At 42.9% G+C, this 19,776-nt stretch overlaps 1 protein-coding gene across 3 annotated transcripts in view; it reads right to left on the bottom strand.

Annotated features, from left to right (window-relative positions):
• Positions 1-19,776, bottom strand: part of USP24 (ubiquitin specific peptidase 24) — a 152,297-nt gene that overhangs the window by 23,371 nt on the left and 109,150 nt on the right. For all 3 annotated transcript variants that reach the window (XM_051856428.2, XM_051856430.2, XM_051856429.2), the window contains 15 exons: positions 17,882-17,943; positions 15,532-15,723; positions 14,445-14,562; positions 12,251-12,395; positions 9,659-9,778; positions 8,959-9,084; positions 7,211-7,309; positions 6,355-6,437; positions 5,858-5,999; positions 5,540-5,659; positions 4,939-5,159; positions 4,199-4,323; positions 2,528-2,669; positions 1,953-2,103; positions 647-742 (listed from right to left, as the gene is read on the bottom strand). In XM_051856428.2, coding sequence (XP_051712388.2) covers positions 647-742; positions 1,953-2,103; positions 2,528-2,669; positions 4,199-4,323; positions 4,939-5,159; positions 5,540-5,659; positions 5,858-5,999; positions 6,355-6,437; positions 7,211-7,309; positions 8,959-9,084; positions 9,659-9,778; positions 12,251-12,395; positions 14,445-14,562; positions 15,532-15,723; positions 17,882-17,943 — 1,942 coding nt within the window. The remainder of the gene's footprint in view (positions 1-646; positions 743-1,952; positions 2,104-2,527; positions 2,670-4,198; positions 4,324-4,938; positions 5,160-5,539; positions 5,660-5,857; positions 6,000-6,354; positions 6,438-7,210; positions 7,310-8,958; positions 9,085-9,658; positions 9,779-12,250; positions 12,396-14,444; positions 14,563-15,531; positions 15,724-17,881; positions 17,944-19,776) is intronic.

The raw sequence follows: 19,776 nt of genomic DNA, 5'->3' as shown, positions 1-19,776 counted from the left end.
AGAGAGAAGGAGAAAAAAGAGGATATTTTTCACAGAAATTTTATAGATGACTGCACAGTGTCACAAAATGAAAAGTAGTATGCAGGAAAAAAAGTTAAACGTTTATACGAAAAATTCATCCAGTTCATTAGAGAAAATGTCCCATTTAAACTTATAAAAAGATTAAGACATCCACTTCATCTCTTTCATGAAGTTCTCTCAAAATAGGTCATGTACACGACAGGACATTAAATAAGCAAGAGACTGAGAACATTTTATTCCCTTGTGGGCGAAGTGTGATTACGGTACTTGAAGTTCTTCTCCTTAGAAGTACTTCAGGTCAATCTCGAGTGTGGTACTATCTGACTAAACTAGGACACGCTCATCTCCAGGAAGCCCAGGAGCCACTGACGTGAACTCACAGCCACTCAGCCTCTCGTGCACTCAGAAAAGCTGGTAAGCGGGAGCCCTCACACACTCAGGGTGACCATGAGACAAGCTGAACACTGCCCGCATCTCGGAATCACCCAGGAAGTAACAGTTTGTGGGATTTTAAACAATGTAACCTGCATATTAAGAATGAGGAGAGTCACCCAAGGCTTCAGCTCAAAGACACTGAACTACAATTGCTTCTTATTTCTTTAGTACAATCCAACCAGCTACTTACAGCATTCAATGAAGCTAGAGATAAGACAAAGCTGAAATAATCACTACTGTACACATCCCTGTTCTTCATAAACTTGAGGTTTTCATCTCTCACCATCTACAAAAGGAAATCAGTGATTATTTTCAAGAAACAGTAAATATTCAATACAGAAAGGATTTTTCTAGAGGTAAATAGTGAACTGTCATTTATAATTCTCTTAAGATCTGAAGTTTTAAAAAAGGAGTTAGAAAAAAAAATCTCCTTTCCAATGTAAGATGCTGTAAAAAGGTGAAGAACAGTCACCATATGAGGGCAGGTGAATTCTAGGCTGATATTCTGGGAAGGAAAGGACAAACAGAGCATGCTTCCCTGCTGCCTCCTTCACTCTGGTTTACTTAGTATTTAAAATCTAGACTGGGTAGTCAGGCAGCTCTGAATTTAAATCCTAGCTCTGTGACACTGGTAGGTCTTTCCTCTTTTTCTGGGACTCAGTTTCTCTATCTGAAAAATGGGAATAAAACCTGATATTTAAGAATTAGACTCTTTTTTTTTTTTTTAAAGAATTAAGACTCTTAAGAATTAGAGATTTGCTGGGGCCAGCACCGCATCATAGCAGGTTAAAGCCCTGGCCCGCAGTGCTGCCAGGCCATATGGCATGGTTGGGGCCTTGGCTGCCCCATTTCCAATGCAGCTCTCTGCTAATGTGCCTTAGAAAGCAGTGGAAAATGGCCCAAATCCTTGGGCTCCTGCACCCACATGGGAGACCCAGAAGCAGCTCCTGGTTCCTGGCTTTGGACTCCTGGCTTTGGATTGGTTCAGCTCCAGCCATTGCAGCCATTTGAGGAGTGAACCAATGAATGGAAGACCTTTGTCTCTGTCTCTACCTCTCTTTCAAATAAATTTAAAAAAAAATAATAAAGAGTTTGAGATTTGTTGAAAGCACACAGTACAGTGTACAGTCAATAAATAACAGTCACCACTGTCGTATGAGGCTTACCCACATTATGAGCCTTCTTGCTTTTCCTTCTGGATTTTAGGACGGGTCACTCTACTGTGCACTGTTCCCCTCAGTGACACCCCACTATCTCACAGTAGCACTGACAGTGCTGGCCCATCCTGAGGGTGTTTTCTCATTTTGGTTCTTACTACTCTGTAGCACCAGCCCACAGCCACCTCCATCACCTGGTGTAAACGAATCATGGGACAAGACTGGGAATGTGAAGTGGGAGTGACAGAGCAAGGAGCGCACAAGCAGGCCGGCGGCGGCGCTCCTGGGCCTGGGAGATGAATTTTGATACCTGTTCAGCTTTTCTCCCATGTTTCTTACCTGGTATATTCGAACAGGCATTTTCTCCACAAACAGTCCTTTCTTCTCGCCTTTTTTAACCAGCTTGGTTAAAATAGACAGCCGGTCATTGTTAGGTCGATGGGGTCGAGGAGACGACTGAGGTGAGATTTCTGGTGAGGACGGGGCTGACCTGAGACACAATCAGAAAGTCACCTGGTAGAAGTGGCTATTTAAGCTTGCCACACTCACACAGCGTTCTCTCCTGACCACACGGATCAAAGGGCTGACTTTCTGACAGGGCTGGCACAGTACTGTACTGTGGACACAAAGTATATTCAAGAAGTGCTACTGACATAAAAACCATCCCTCCATTTTTGACGGCAAGGACTACTTCATATGACTGCTTCTAAATGCAACAGAACTTCTTGCCAGGGAAACAGCAACCAGGGAGCCCCAGTGACCGTCTGCTAATTTCCTTCTTTCTCTCTAGAATTCATTTTTAGAATTTCACTCTAGCTTAGCTGCTTAACTTGAAATCCCCAACAGTGTATTTTCGAAGGTCACCACATCTTGTATCAAAATCACACAGTAAATGAAACAGAAGAGGAACTTACAGAGAGAGATCCTCAGCTTCCTGCCGCACAACGCTGACTCGACTTTTCTTTGGCAACACCGGGGAGTTCTGATCAGATACCCTTTGGTAGAAGAGCATATAGGCATTCCAGTATCTTCGACGGACATCAGTATAGGGATTTGCTTTATAACAAGACAGTAAGAAAATTCTTATGAATAAAAGGTCTTGTCTTGACAATCTAAAACAAAGGCCCATCCATGCAGCGAGTTAGTACTGACTACATTCCTTACACGCAGAGTATATGCAGTATTTGAGAACTGTTTAGAAAAGTAGCAGGACACTTCGGTTCCTAAGACTGAAGCAGGGGAGGCAGGGAGTAGAGGGAGGTGTATGGTAATGAAGAAAGGAAAGAACATGACTTAAGTAAAAAGCGAGTAACATTTAAAAACATGTTCTGTGGCACAGGTTGGGCTTGTAATTGCCCTCAGTTAAATTTCTGCAAAGACGGCCAAATACAGGTCAGCTCTGGCAATGACACCCTGTTCACCCCTTAAAGGTTACCATCACTAGATGCATGACCACAACAGCATAGTGTAAAAGTCGAATACAGTGAACCTGCCACAGCTACACACTTAGAAATGCCCCCAGAATGTTTCAAAGCTGGCCATCAGCAATGGCTAAGGTCTCTGCAGATTTTTTTTTTCTTTTTTGAAACAGCCACCGCTAATGAGGTTTTGTGACAGACTTTTCCTTGTACTTTTTTTTTTCTGAAGGTATGGGTTGTACAGGGAAAGTCTGCTTTGCCACACTGCATAATAATTTTTTTTTTAAGATTCTATTTATTTAAGAGGTAGAGTTACAGAGAGAGGGAGAGACAGAAAGGTCTTCCATCTACTGCTTCACTACCCAAATGGCTGCCAACGGCAAGAGCTGTGCTGATCCAAAGCCAGGAGCCAGGAGCTTCTTCTGGGTCTCCCATGTGGGTGCAGGGGCCCAAGGACTTGAGCCACCTCCTACTGCTATCCCAGGCCACAGCAGAGAGCTGGATCAGAAGAGGAGCAGCTGGTACTAGAACCGGCGCCCATATGGGAGGCCAGCACTGCAGGCAAAGGATTAACCTACTGTGCCACAGCGCCAGACCCATAAATATGTTTTTGAAAGTATAGGTGACAGGTCAGGCACTGGCCTGCAGATGTGCAGTCTCATATTGCAGTGCCTGGGTAGGATGCCTGACTCCAGCTTCCTGCTTATTAGAGCTGGAGAGGCACTGGTTGACGGCTCAAATAATTGGGTCCTGCCAGCGTTGAGTTCCCAGCTCCAGCCCAGCCTCCATGATGGGCATTACAGGCCTTTGGGGAGCAAAACAGGTGGATAATTCACTCCTCAAATGCCCGCAACACCATGGGCTGGGGCAGGCAGAAGCCAAGAGCCAGGATCTTCAGCCAGGACTTCCAGGTGGGTGGCAGGAACTCAACCACCTGGGCCATCAGGTGCATCAGTAGGAAGCTGGATGGGAAGAGGGGAGTATCTGGGATTTGAGCCAGGCACTTTGATATGGAATGGAGGTGGCTTAACTTACTGTGCCACAACGCCTGCCCTGAAATCTGTTGTACTTTAGTAAAAACAATAGTACTTCTACTATGAGCAAAAACTACAAATTAAAAAATTTTAAAAATTAGAATAATGAAAAGCCTACATTATAAATACTTACTTTGATCATAAACTTTTGGTCTATATTCTCCTCCAAAGCATTCATACTCCAGGGTCTCATCATTTAGGTCAAATTCTTCTATCACTGTGTCATTAAATTTATACCACTTTCCTTTTCCACACCCCCTAGAGCCCAGAGATCAGACACAATAAGGTTAAAACAAACATCCTCTGCATGTCTCCCTGCATGCTGTCTACAGATAAAGCAGGCAACTACCATCTGAAAAGACCCAAGACAAATGCAGCAAGTTATTTCAATTTCTTTTAACAGGCAGAGTTAGACAGTGAGAGAGAGAGAGAGAGAGACAGAGAGAAAGGTCTTCCTTTTTCCGTGGCTGCTACGGCGGCCGGCGCCGATCCGAAGCCAGGAGCCAGGTGCCTCCTCCTGATCTCCCATGCGGGTGCAGGGCCCAAGGACCTGGGCCATCCTCCACTGCCTTCCCAGGCCACAGCAGAGAGCTGGACTAGAAGAAGAGCAACTGGGACAGAATCCGGCACCCCAATAGGGACTAGAACCCGGATTGCCGGCGCCGCAGGTGGAGGATTAGCCAAGTGAGCCGCAGTGCCGGCCAAGTTATTTCAATTTCTAAAACAACTTTTCAAATTGAAGGGGTAAGAATAGTTAAAGGGGCCTTACTTATCAAAACGACACAGAGTGCCTGCTTGCTTGCACTGCAGTTAAACACAGGTGATAGAGTAGGGAAGGGATGACACATGTTGATCAAGGGACTGGGCACTTACCGCCTGTCTTTAATGAAGGAATAGTAGTGGCCTGCGTGTGCCTGCCCACTGTGTACGATGACACCCACCAGCTCGTAGTTTTCTGTAAGGGCAACTTTTTTTCTTGGGGATCCTCCCCCTCCCTGATCCACACTTCGCCCATTTTCACCAACTTCAGAAGATGAATCCAGGCGAGCCATTCCCGAAACTGTGTAAGGCTCCATGTTCAGCATCCAGGGAAACTACGTAAAGACAGAAGACCACACTGACGTTGATCAGCAGGCCACAACTCCGTCAGTTACAGGCAAGAGGATGTGGTTTCCTAATTTAAGTTAGTACTACCCAGCTCTCTGATTCAGGCCCAAGACCTCAGAAAGGCTGAGTCTGGGCTGAGTCTTAGGGATGCCATCTAGAAACCAGGGTTCCTGTTCACAGATCTGCCCATCTTGCTGGAGCACATACTTAAGACCAGGAGCTGGGGGCTTCTCATGATACTGAGACCCACCTCTCACATGGAAGATGAAATGTGAAAACCAAAGGAAGAAAAAGTGAAGAAGGGAGTGAGGTATTACTGGTTAGAGAGAAATTTCAGAAAAATAAAACTTAAAAAAAATCCAGTTACCCTTATTTGTTCATCATATTTAATGGAGCGTCCACTCTCCCAGTCAAATCCAAATCTCATTAAGTGAATCACCAAGACACTAGGTAAAGACTTGATGCAGGTCCTTTTCACTGTTATTCTCTAAAGAAAAGTAAAAACCAATTATCTCCAGGGAGAGAAGAAAACAGCCATGGAATCAACACTAAGGTCGCTCCCACCCATGTGAAAACGAGTAAGGACATAATCCAGTGGAAGTTACCACAGGAGCGAACGCTAACTTTGTGAACAACAGACGGCTTGTGAACAAGGTAACCTTGCTGTACAAGGGAGACACGGCACCTTCTCTTTGCACTTCTCGCAGTAGTACGCGTTGCTGCCTTCCAGGACTTCTCCTCTGACGAACTGGTCCAGGGAAATCTCCAGGCTCTGACAGGAAGTCACCCCGAGATTGAGGGCCATGAACGCCTCCTCACGCTCGTACCTGAGGAGGAGACGGCAGGAAGCCCAGTCAGCAATGGAACCTGAAACTCTCCCAGAGCATGAACACAAGACCACCCTCACCCCTAGTGGACGTCACACGACCTTCCCTCAGTCTTTCAGAAAACACACACAAGGACCCCAAATTGCCGACAACTTAGAACTGCTTAAACTTACAGATTTCAACAAGTACGTTAAGGCCACACACAAAAATTTTGAAATGGGAACCAAAGAAACTGAATAAATTAGACATTTATAGATGAGAGAGGTATCTGTAAGTCATTCCACAGATTCACAGCATATGAGAAAGATCATTTAAAAACGATGACCACTGATATGTCAGCGATATCACCACTAACCTGTGAGGACAGTCTTTACAAATCTTCTGATCAGAATAGATGCCCTGAAAAGTATTCTTAAAAATTTGGTCTCTCCCCATTTTCTGTTGGAATAAAAAGTTAAAGTTCTAAGTGATGTCCCTAAAACTTCAGTTATAACAGAGATTTCAATTTCATCATCAAAATGAAAAGAAGTGACGCTGGAACCAATGGAAACTAATTAACATCCCATTATTAGACCACTGTCACAGAAATGCACACAGGCAGAGGCGCTGACACAAGGACACTGATCTGCTCTCTGTGCCACAGCTGCCCAGTGAGCAGAAACTCCCTACAATCTCTTCTTTGTTCTTAGGATAAATGCTACAAACTTACAAGTTATGGCAAAAAAGGAAATAAGCAAATTGTGTCTATTGCCCAAAGGCCACTTCCGCTGTTTGCTGTCCGGAAGTCAACACCATTCAGAAGGTCTGTCTGGGTGCAGGGAGAAAGCTCCGTTTAAACGGCAGTGAAATCACGTTCTCATCCTGTCCCTTTGTCCTCTCTGCCAGGGAACTGTCTAAGTTCCTGGGGCCGTCGCCTGACTGGGGAATACAGGAAGGCATGGCAGCAACATGCAAGCACAACTGGCTATTATTTTGTAGTATGGATTAAAAATTACATACCTCATCGTGTTAGATGAATTCAGAAGAATTATGTAATTCTAGGAATCTGTGCATGTTTTAATGTTTAAACCCAGAAGAAATAATTCTCATAGTGATGTTAAAGATGATCAATTTCTGTGTGGTTAGTTTCATAGTGATCCTAAATCCTGAGAGACTGTTCTCATACTGTAATAAGAGTTTGAGGGAGTCAGAGGGAAAGTAATTTTCTTTACCTTCAGATACTCGTCCATCTGATCGATGAGACTAGTAAAGAATTCATATGCATCCTGCTGTTCTCTCACATAAAGTTCTTTGTTCCACATCTTGAAAATCTATGTAACAAGAATTAAATAGATTTTAAAGGAAAAGTAGAAATTTCTGAATATAGTAGAAAAAGAATATAAAATAGATGAAAGAGCCCTGAAATATTTCTAAACCAAGTTCGTTAACAGGATGTGGATGCTTTCACTGAAGCAGGACGAGACCATTTAGCCACCAAGGCATCCCCCTGGCCCTTGTAATCACAGCAAGTCTTTGAACCCAGAGGTGGGTATGTGGTGAGATCTAAGACCGTGCAACAGCTTCGCTCACTGACACTAATCAACCAATAGGGGAAAACGCAAGGGAATCTTCCATTCTGTGAAACACAGTCATAAAATGACTGGCACAGGTTCAGAGCAATTATTTATTGGCTTTTTAAAATGTTTATTTATTTTAATCTACTCAAAAGGTATAGACACACACATAGGGAGAGAAGGAGGGAGGGGAAGGGGACAGGATAAGGTGGGAGGAGAGAAAACAATAGCCAAGGCTGGACCAGGCCAAAGTCTGGAGCCTGGAACTCTATGCAGGTTTCCTATGTGGGTGGCAGGAGCCCAAGCACTTGAGCCATCATCCACCGTCTCCTAGGATGCACTAGCAGGAAGCGGGGTCAGAAACAGAGTAGCCAGGACTCGATCCAGGCACTCCAACAAAGGATGTGGGCATCCCAAGCAATGGCTTAACCTGCTATGCCACAACATCCACCCCTCAAAAAATTATTTAAACAAATATTTCTTTTTAAAAAAAAAGATTTTATTTATTTATTTGAGAGATTGAGTTACAGACAGTGAGAGGGAGAGACAGAGAGAAAAGTCTTCTTCTGTTGGTTCACTCCCCTATGGCTGCAATGGCCGGAGCAACGCCAATCTGAAGCCAGGATCCAGGAGATTCTTCCTGGTCTCCCACACAAGTGCTGGGGCCCAAGCACTTGGGCCATCCTCCACTGCCCTCCCGGGCCACAGCAGAGAGCTGGATCGGAAGAGGGGCAGCAGGACTAGAACCAGCGCCCATATGGGATGCCAGCGCCGCAAGTGGAGGATTAACCAAGTGAGCCACGGCGCCGGCCCCTAAACAAATATTTCAAAGAACTAAAGAATGAGGAATATTCAAAGTAATTTAAGATTTGCAAATTCTTAGGAGTTATGAATGACTATTTTCAATACTGTAATCATCTAAAACCAAGCACCAATTTTAAGAATGGTATATCCAATTCAGGTTCCTGGCATCAGGATTAGTCCAGAGCTAATAAAGACAAGAAATGGGGCTGGCACCGTGGTGCAGGTTAATTCTCTGCCTGTGGCGCCGGCATCCCATACGGGCACCACTTCCAGTTCCGGCTGCTTCACTTCCAATCCAGCTCTCTGCTATAGTCTGGAAAAGCAGTAGAAGATGGCCTACGTGGGAGACCAGACGAAGCTCCTGGCTCCTGGCTTCAGATCGGCCCAGCTCCAGCCGTTGCGGCTGGCTGGGGAGTGACCCAGCCTATGGAAGACCTCTCTATTTGTCTCTCTCCCTCTGTCTGTTACTCTACCTCTCAAATAAATAAATAAAATCTTTTTTTAAAAAAAGATATTTAGTAAAGACAAGAAATTACTATCACAATGGAAAGAAAGTAGCTAAACTCCAAATATTTAATAGCTTGACATCTAAAAAGAGTTACCTTCCAAAAGTTCTCAGGTACATAATACTGCAGCTTGCTTTCCATCAAATGCCCAAAGAGAGACTGCACTTGGTAAAATACACTATCATCGGGATTGTCCGTGTCATCATCCACTGAAAGCAAGGACTAAAATGAAAAACAGAGTAAGTCAGAATTATGTAACTGCTTCACAAGGAACCTTGACATGTGTACATATGAGCACCCACACTGCTATTTTAGAATGCTATCTGTGTCTGGATATGGGTATAGCTCTGCCTCTTTTTAGCTGCAATACTTCCTAGCTGATATAATTAGAAACAAATCATCCCTTTGAACCTCCGTTTGAGTATGAAAGACTGGGAGCTGTAACACCAGGATCTCTATGAGAAGTAACTGTAATTGATACACATGGACTACTCTCAGAACCACTGCCTGCTGATCATAAGCCAGCTACTACTGTATTTCTGTAGTAACAGAGAGATGATACAGTTCTTAAATGTTACTTCTACTGAATAGAATTTGGAGTTCAAATATGAATCTGGAGTTCAAAACTCACATGAAGCTAAGTCCATCCATCATACAGGCAGCATATTACAACCACAGATTTACAGAAATGTGTGTTTATCAACACTATGTCTACACAGGTTTCAGAGGCTACGGAGAAAGAATCCCAGTGATGTCTACTTATAGGAAACCCCACAGGACAGAGGAAGGAAGTCACCTCGGGGAGCCCGGGCTGCATGTACAGCTGCTGGAAGACCGCATTCATGTAACAAGTCGCGCCGCCGTTCCTTAGCCCCACGAAGCCTGAGCTGGACCTGCTGTCCACTGGGGGAAGGTACTGGGGGGAGAGCAACAGAAACAGTGCAGGAAGAGATGAGCACCTGCTGCAGGCACATTTCCACCACGGCTATGTGAGGTGTCTGAGAGAAAGACGGACTCTCAGACTCACCCATCCAGCACTGCAAAACTCACGTTACAAAACCCAGGTTTATAAAGGCACTCCTGCAGACGCCAAATAAAACAGTACTACCTCGATGTTTCTATTCTGTTCATAAAGTACCTGGCATCGACAAGTGTGTGTGCGTTTATCCATTTATGTAGTCATGCACTCAGTCATTTGGTTATCATTTAACAAAAATTAAGGAAGGGCCTACCACGTGCCAGGCACTGCACCTAGGATATGTCAGAGAGCAGAAACATACACAGTCTCTGATCTCAAGGATCTTACTGCCTGGAAGGGTACACAAGCATGACTCAAGGACACACACATACACTTACAACCTGAGGTAGGATGCTGAAAAAAGGAGCAAGGGTCTGGGAAGTGTTCACCATGAAGACGCCTAACCAGTGTGGAAGGTCAAGGAAGGTTCATATTCATTCCTTTCTTTTTAAAGAAGGTAACATTCTCTTAACAAGCATGCAGTTACACAGGTAAGCACTCTACTACCATTTCACTTACAGAGGTTTTGAAATAATGAAAACCTAGTACAGTGCTTTTCTAGGTAGAAACAATTCAGAAAAGGCACCCTGGATGGCACTTCTCCAAGCAGAAAGGGTGCTGTAACCAGACACTTTGAAATGCTGCAACAGGAGCTTGGCTCTCATGTATGACCAGCATCGCGTTCCCCACACACATCAAGTGCCTGCAGTCACCTAACACCAACCAGCCACCAAGAACCTGTAGTCACTAAATATTACACACTTTCCATTGACACTCACAGCAGGAGCCTTGCCAGGATCTATCAACTCGGATTTATTTGTACAGTCCAAAGTACAGATTAAAAAAAAAAAAGAGGGTATCACACAATAAGAAAAATTGGTTCCCAGTAGTGGTAAAAAAGTATTTCTCTGAGAAATATTTTATTCATTAGGCTGGTATAGCCCCTGATTTATTAGAAAAACACAAAAATATTCATTTTAATCTGATTATGAAATAGGGGAATACAAAGCTAAAGTATTACAGACTAAAGCAGTATAAACCAAGTGTTTTGCTATCAAAACAGTTCCCAGTTTATGTGCTCTCACATTTCTAAGTTTTTAAAGTTTTTATTTCCTTTACCGAGGACATCTTCTCCTACCTCTTTTCCTGTTTAACTTATATATTTCATAATATACAGGTCAGGTACATATAGGGTAAGTCTGACTTTCCAGGATGTTAGCAGAGAATGCAAAGGCAGCTTTTAAAATGTTCTCTCCCTCCTGGTCTGGGATTCCTGTGCACCCTCAATTTAGTTCCCTCTTGCAGACACTGAGCTGTGTATGGCCCCATTGGTTGGTTCATGTTGTTCTCACTGCTGGAATGGAATGACCTTCTCACCTGGCTTCAACTGGCTCACCTGTCTTTAACACTAAGTTTCAGGGTTCATCTTCTTTAAGAAGCCTCCTACGACACCAGCAGCTGGTGGGGAAGTGCTTCTGTGTTGGTAGAACATTCAGGATACATTTTATCTTACGTTGCACTGAAAGGATCTGCTTATGGGTCTCTTCTAGTATGCACCAATCTTCTTGGGGGCTGGGATCATATTTTCATTTTTGAGCTCCAGAAACCTAACCCCCCTTGTGTGCACAGTAAACTCAATTAAGTTTTTGTAGAATCTAACTGAACAAAAATTGTGCTATGACACAGAAAATGTTTACTTGACTCTATCTCTAGTACCTGCACTATGCTTAGCATAAAGTGACTCAAACATAGGTTGTGATGCTACTTTTCATTGAAGATAACTATTAAACACCTTGAAAATACTCCTCCTGGGGCTGGTGCTGTGGCACTGTGAGCAAAGCTGCTGCCTGTGGTGCCAGGATCCCATATGGACACCAGTTCGAGACCTGGTTGCTCCACTTACAATCCAGCTCCCTGCTTATGTGTGTGGGAAAGCAGAGGAAGATGGCCCGAGTACATGGGCCCTTGCATCCACATGGGAGACCTGGAAGAAGCTTCTGGCTCCAGCCTGCCTCAGTTCTGGCCATTGTGGCCATCTGGGAAGTGAATAGCAGATGGAAGATCTCTCTATCTCTCCCTCTTTCTCTTTTTCTGTAACTCCTGCAAATAAATAAATCTTAAAAAAAAAAAGGGAAAAAAAGAAAAAAACCAAAATGTTCTTCCTCTTTAACTAAAAGGGTATGTACGTCTTGCAGTGTACTCTGGTATGTTGGTGTGATGCTGTAGTTTATAGTTGATTTGAATACCTGAACATTGTAAGCAAAAAAAATACATTTTTTGTGGTTAGGAAACCATTAACACAGTCTTAAAACTACATGTTTAAGAGGTCATTCTAAAAATATTACGTGCATCAAATTCTAGAAAACTTACATCAAACTCTTTGGTAAGGGCAGGGTCAGGTTGATGATGCATAGACAGTAGTTCTTTCGTAATAATTTGAAGATTTGAAGGTGAACTATCAGCCAACATTACAAGGACTTCATAGGCTGCCAATCGGCTATTCACTGTACTACACCTAAGGACAACAGATACAGGTCTATTTCAGCAATGAATAATCAACTTCAATACCTCACTAATTCAGTCAACATTTGAAACACAAGTGTAAAAGCTGCAATTCCTCAAACACTGCTAAGTCAAGTCTAGCCAGTCTAGCAATCTTGAAGTCGGAAGAGCAGGGAGGATAAATATGGCCCAATGACAAAGTCGAAGAATTCTTTCATGGCTTGTTGCACAGCATTCTTACCTAAGAAATACAGTAGCAAGAATGGAAGGGAAAGAGTCTGAAACTTTATAATAAACACTGCCTGGAAATAACTATCTTTCAATTAAAGTAGGTAGGCAAAAGATTTTTGTGGCTATTACCCTAAAATCTGAAAATCTACTTGGCAGAAAAAGAAAGCTATGCAATTCAGAAGACACGCATGTATATTTTATGTTCCTGAAGATCAAAATTCTTCAAGGACACAATCAATTTCCCTCTTTGCTGAATAAGATGGAAACAGAAGCATGTACTTTGCCAATCAATTTGTTTAAAGTGACATAAAAGATAATTAGCACGCACTGTGCAGGAAACCAAAGGCTTCCTTTACTGCCCCCCTTTCAGTTGAAATCACTTCAGGGTGGACAGCAATTTCTCACTGTAACCTAAGCCAACCTTGTATCACCAAGGGGGGTACAGGTTAGGAAGGCTACACAGAAAAGAGGACATCCAACCCTGAGAGGAGCACGTAGGAGTGCAGCAGGCGTTCCGAGGGGCCAGGGGACTCTTGGAGCGACACCACGCCAAGCACTGCTGACAACGACCATGGAGATGGTGTCTTTGCTTCTTGCTGGGACTTAATGTTGCAAAGCTCAGGAAGGAAATGAATGGGGAAGTACCAGATACACAGGCTAAACATTAAGGATGTTTTTGCTACTGTGACGTAAGAGTGGTGTTACTGCCAAAGAGAGTTCTGAATACTTTAAGTCTCTTTCTGGCTTTAAGGTTTTGGCAAGAAAAGGTTAAGTCACTAGGATAAATGAATGTCATTCAGAACCTCAGAAAAGAATGAAACAGAACCCTTTTTTTTTCTATTCAAGGTACCACAGATGATTAAAAATAAAACAAAAATACTTCCTATAGATGGAGGTATTAATTTTAATAAAAATAAAATTTACTTTATGTTTGCTGAAAAATCAAAATACTCGTGTATTTCTGTTGCTTTAATGAAAGTCTCCCACGGACCTGGCATACAACTGCCTACCCCGAAGATTGGGGCAAGACTGGGGACGGAGGGATGTCCTGAAAGTTCTAAGGAAGGGCTCATTAAACGAGAGCAGATTCTGCTAACAAGAAATCTCTAGGTAGAGAAATATTTATGCATGAAAAGGTAATTCTTAAGATTCCACAAAATATTGCTTAGCCTCACCCATTTCAATAACCACTGAAATTGTACAGGATTTTTTTCAGTGTAAATACCAAACTCTCAGTTTCTTCAGGATTACTCAATTAATTCTGCTTTTCATGAGAAAAGAACAAAGTGAGACTGAAAGCAAATGGGATGGTAGTTTGCAGTTGCCTCCTGCTCCTATCTCCAAGGGTATAAATAAACATCACTCACGGCTAACATTACAAAGGGATCTTTCCAATTTCTACCCATAAAAATTAACACAAAATTTGTTCTGAAGTTTTGACTGTCATAAATCACTAGTAGTTGCAGTTATCAGAATGTGGTCAAGACTCAGAAGGTTCAACCACAAGTGCAAACCCCCAAGACTTTCCTTTCATTTTGGACACAGGATGTCACAGCCTTTGTCCCTCCCGGAACATGTCAGCCGCTGACTACACACCCTCCCGTCTGGATGACGGCAGCGGCACCAGCACCCCTGCTTGGTGCTTTCTGTGCTCCGGGTAGGCTTCGTCCTAAGCCCACTCACGTGCGTTTTCCCTCACAGCATATAATCCCTCATCAGATACACAGACTCACAACATGGAAGGCAAACTCCAAGTTAAGAAAATCTTTTTGGACTAAAGTTTCGAATGAGAATTTTTACCAAAACTGAACACAACGTGCATTTTCCATACTTTGGATGAAAGTCCTGTTGACTGATGGCGGCACTGCCGGCTGGAGAATGACTATTTAAAATAATTCTAGAAGCTCGGAAAAGGAAGTCATCTAATAATGGCTTAATGAGTGATGAACCTGGAACAGAGCATAAATTCACGTTGAGGGTGATCATACATTTTAATTCAGGGATCCTGTCTTCACTTTCCTACCACACAGGCAAAGGCACCCCCTGCCGCCCAACAGCAGAGCATTTGGCTCAAGTTTATGATTAATTTTTCAGCGCTGACTACGTGGCAGGGCTCTGTGTGGTGGAGGGGCCAGGGGACAGGATATAAGCACAGATCCATGAGGGTGCCTGCCTTCACGAGCCTAGGACACAGTGAAAGGGGTCAAGCTTCATTTTAGAAACAAGTGCCAAGAATACCACGAGGCAGAACCGTCTGAATAAATGATTAATTTGTACTCTGGGCACAGGCAAGCCCACACAAGGGTTTTTGAGAGTCTGGAAACCCTGCTTTTTTCAGGAAAAAATGATATGCCTGCCTCTCCTGGGTTGAGAATCACTCTTTTCCATGTATTCCCTGGTAGCCAAGATTTTGTACAGCAGAGTTTGTATTACAAAAGTGATATTTAATTTTTGAATTGTTTTCTGAATAGCTGATATTTCTGTAAATTACATGTGTACTCCAGGAGAATCTCCTCTGGACCCTGTCAAGGGGGATGGTGGCAGCGGCTGGGGGCAATCTTCCCAGGTGAAAGTCACCCTTAACAGCAGTAAGACATACAGTAAATTAGATACTACAAAGTACATAACAGTAAAAAGAGAAACACCTACTTCGAATTGTAACTGTTACTTGGTATTAAGAATTCATGCTATTCAACCATCTGGAACACCACAACATTCCCTATGCAGTTAAATGATACAGGTGAGATACACCTTAAGTTGATTATCCATTAAAACTCCAGACTATTTTCTACCGCCTGAAGGGTCAATTTTCCATGGAACATTTAGCACCTATATTATTTTTCCAATTACACACAACACTGTGGCAATGACTGAGAACTGAGGTTTGCTGCCACACGGTAAGACGGAGCAATAATTACCAAGCATTTCCTTTTCTGCCCCACAGAGTGAAAGAAGGGTCTTAATGAGCCGTAAATGTCCTGCCAGTAAGATGTTGTCTGCTTCACTGGTCTCACACTCAGCTGTGCGATTAGGCTCGAAGTTATCCAGCCAAGTAATCTCATCTTCAAGCATGGTAGCTGGGCTGATTCTTAGCTGCTCCATTTCTGAAGCTGAAAGGGAAAACACCATATTCTTTACAAAGAAAGAAGGACCTGATGTCACAGAGTCACAGTCGTGAGCTAAAGTTAACTTCTGATTATTCCCATCCATTATGCATCTAGAAAACCCGTCATGAACCAACAGGAGACTCCAGCTCTCTGGTCTTTCACGGAGGCTCTGGAGACACCTTCATGCATAAAGCAACAAAGCTGCTCGCTCCCCTGTGCACAGAAGACACAGGACACTCCTCACTCTGCACAAGCGCCGAGTGACGCAGCCGTCCCAGGGAGCAGAGCTTTCTGGAGAAGGAAGCAAGTATTACCTAAGCCAAGGGAGGGAGGAGCTCTGCAAAGGAGAAAAAGGGCAGCAACACAGCAGCCGGAGTCCAGGTTTCTATACAAGGAGCCAAACTCCGGGTCCTTTTGCATTAAGTATCTCATTTTCCCCTTTCAACAAGGATTAAAGCAAAATTCCATATTGGAAGTAGGGATTAGAGAGCAGAGGAAGTGACTACGATCTACTCCCACTGCACTACAAAGAGAAGCCAGCAGGGGCTCCTCGTGAAGTAAAGGCGCATACGTCAGGGCCACAGTGAGCTGGATTGGCTGCACCCAGAAACTCTGTCTCTACTGCTTACTGTGTGACCCATTTCTGTTTTTATACAATGGTGCTAACTACCTTAGTGCAGGCTTCTGGAAAATATTATCAAATTGGCAAATATTATGAGTTTCAAGACAAATTCCCTAGAATTAAATCCTCTAACCCCAAAGATCCTATAAGAAATTCTGGATCCCTCAATTATCGGACACCAAGACAGAGAGTCTACCCTAATAAACATTCATTTGTTCCAAAGTTGTATATGTTTAGCAATTCTTGATTCCAGTCCTCAAAAAGCACACTAGAATAAAACCTTGATGGCTGCCACCCAGCCATCACTGAAGCCTGGCTGAAAAACCTAATGTTAAGCTAGATTGTGAGAATAAACAAACCCTTGAGGTGAACAGCTAAAATTTACACTGAGCATTCCAAGATACTTTTGTATGATTTAAGGGTAAGTGCAGATGATAAAAATCTTAACACACCAACAACAGAATTTCTAACAGTGACACTACAACCGTATAATTAACTATCACTATCACTACCAACATGCCTCAATAGAGACTCCCTTTCTTTCAATGATCAACCTTTAAAATTGCCAGAATAGATTATACTGGAGAGAAAGACCCTTACTAACAGTTCTGTAATTAAATATGAGCCTTTGACACTTTTTAAAAATCAACAAATCAGGGCAAGTGGTTGGTGTTGTTGGCATTCCATATCAGAGTGTCTAGGTTTGAATCCTAGCACATTTCTGCATCCAGCTTCTTGCTAATGGAGGCATCAGACAATGGCTCAAGTACTTGGGTCTGCACTGCCGAGGGGGAGCAGTGAATTCAGTTCTGGACTCACGGGTCTGGCCTGACCCAGTTCTGGCTGCTGCAGGCTTTTGGGGAGTGAACCAGCAGATGGGAAATCTTTGACTGTCTTATGTCTGTCTCTCTGACTTTCAAATAAAAAGAAATAAATTTTTTTAAAAGACAAAGACAAAACAACAAATCCTCAACACATAAGTAGTTGAGTATGTAACAGAATAAGAGCTCAATGCTACACAAATTTATATGTGATAATTTTCAAGAAAACAAAATTCAACTTAACAAATATTTTTCAGTTTTTCTTTATTTGAAAGGCCAAAAAAAGGGGAGGGGAGGGAGTGGGTGGAGAGAAGAGGAACAAAAGGAGAGAGAGCTTTCATTAGCTGGTTCACCTCCTAAATGTCCCCAACAGCCAGGGGTGGGTCAGGCTGAAGCCAGGAGCCCAGAATTCAATCTGGGTCTCCCATGTGGGTGGCAGGATCCAAGTACTTGAGCTATCTATCACCTGCTGTCCCCAGGGCGTACATTAGCAGGAAGCTGGGCTAGAATAGAGAGTAGCTAGAACCTGAGTCAGGCACTCCCATATCAGATGCAAGTATCCCAAGTAGTGACTTAACTGCAGAGCCATACCTTCTCCTAAAATGCAATTTAAAGCAATAATTATAACCTCATTTACAATTGAGATATTTAAGTCAAATTACAAATGCCCATCTGGCTTTCTCCCACCCTCCCTAATCAAAGTTAGGGGTTTACTTACTTGTCAGATCATCTAATAACTGGCACCTTAAATCAAAATACTCCATACACTGAGATAATAATCTAAAAAACAGATAGATTCCAGTTACACAATTGACACTCTTCCTAAGCGTAAGATAAAACTACTTTATATTAATTTAAATTCTGTATTTCAGCACAAATTACATCAGTAATTTTAGTAAAACAGATAGGAGTAACAGTATAAAGATAGAGGGAAACCTACTAAATCTATCACATTTTTAAGTAACATGAACAGATCACATACATAATGCACTGATCATATTCATTCATTCAAATAGCAACCAACACTTACTAAGTGCCTATTAAATACCTGCAACTATTTCAGGAAAACGGTGAACAAAAGAAAAAGGGAGACAGACAGCAAATAACAAATAGACGTACATGCCAAGTGGTGACAAGTACTACAAAGAAATATGTAGCAGAGTAAGAGGACAAAGAGACAGGAAAGTTGTTTTATGTAGAATCATCAAGGAAGCTTTTTCTGCAATTATAATAGTTTTCAATACAGGTTTTAGAAACAGACATTGGTTCTAATCCTGGCTCCACTCCTTATAGCTGGGTGTCCACGGACAACTTACTTCACTTTCATCTCTTAGTTTTCTAATCTTTTTTTTTTTTTTAATTTGACAGGTAGAGTTATAGACAGTGAGAGAGAGAGAGAGAGAGACAGAGAGAAAGGTCTTCCTTTCGTTGGTTCACTCCCCAAATGACTGCTATGGCCGGCACTGTGCCAATCTGAAGCCAGGAGCCAGGTGCTTCCTCCTGGTCTCCCATGCGGGTGCAGGGCCCAAGCACTTGGGCCATCCTCCACTGCCCACCCGGGCCACAGTAGAGAGCTGGACTAGAAGAGGAGCAACCGGGACTAGAACCCGGAGCCCATATGGGATGCTGGCGCCACAGGTGGAGGATTAACCAAGTGAGCCACGGTGCCGGCCCAGTTTTCTAATTTCTAAAATAAAAACACATGCATATACACAACATAAATAAAAGGCCCACACATGGACTAATGATGAGAATATATAATGAACCAAGAATTATGGTTAAAAAAGATGGAGATGAAACTGTCAAACTCATTTGGCTATTCTGAAGATTAAATGACAAACATATGTAAAGAATTTATCACTCTGTGTGGCACTCAGTGGGCTCATGGTAAGTGCTGTTATCATCATTACTATTAAGGGCAAACATACCACACATGGGAACTAGACATAATTTTTGAAATTACACAAATACACAAAGATTCAATTTCATGTGAAATTAAACAGCTCTATATTCAATGTATTTTAAAGAGATTCTTTGATGGTACATGTTTAAAATTTCATCTTAGACTTTCTGCTTCTTTCCCAAGCTTAGGGCAATCTAATATCACATCAAAATTCTTAAAATTCAGTTATGTTAAATAAACTGACCCTCTCTACAAGGATGCCCAACAGCTTTATCTTCTTAAAAGTGGCTTAAACATTAAAATTCGGAACCAGTGGTCTTTCAGATAAAAGAACCACCTGTTTAGTAATATTTTAGCTAGGAAACATTAGAATTCTAAAGTAAAAAAATGTACAAGGGCAAATAAAGAAATTCCCATGGCTTTAAAAAAAATTTTTTTTTTGACAGGCAGAGTGGACAGTGAGAGAGAGAGAAACAGAGAGAAAGATCTTCCTTTGCCGTTGGTTCACCCTCCAATGGCCACCGCGGCCAGCGCACTGCGCTGATCTGAAGCCAGGAGCCAGGTGCTTCCCCTGGTCTCCCATGCGGGTGCAGGGCCCAAGGACTTGGGCCATCCTCCACTGTACTCCCAGGCCACAGCAGAGAGCTGGCCTGGAAGAGGGGCCACCGGGACAGAACCTGGCGACCCGACCGGGACTAGAACCCGGTGTG

This window comes from Oryctolagus cuniculus, chromosome 7, assembly GCF_964237555.1.
Source record: "Oryctolagus cuniculus chromosome 7, mOryCun1.1, whole genome shotgun sequence".
Lineage (NCBI taxonomy): Eukaryota > Metazoa > Chordata > Mammalia > Lagomorpha > Leporidae > Oryctolagus > Oryctolagus cuniculus.
The sequence above is the reverse complement of the archived record's forward strand: the minus strand, read 5'-3'. Positions and strand labels throughout refer to the sequence as shown.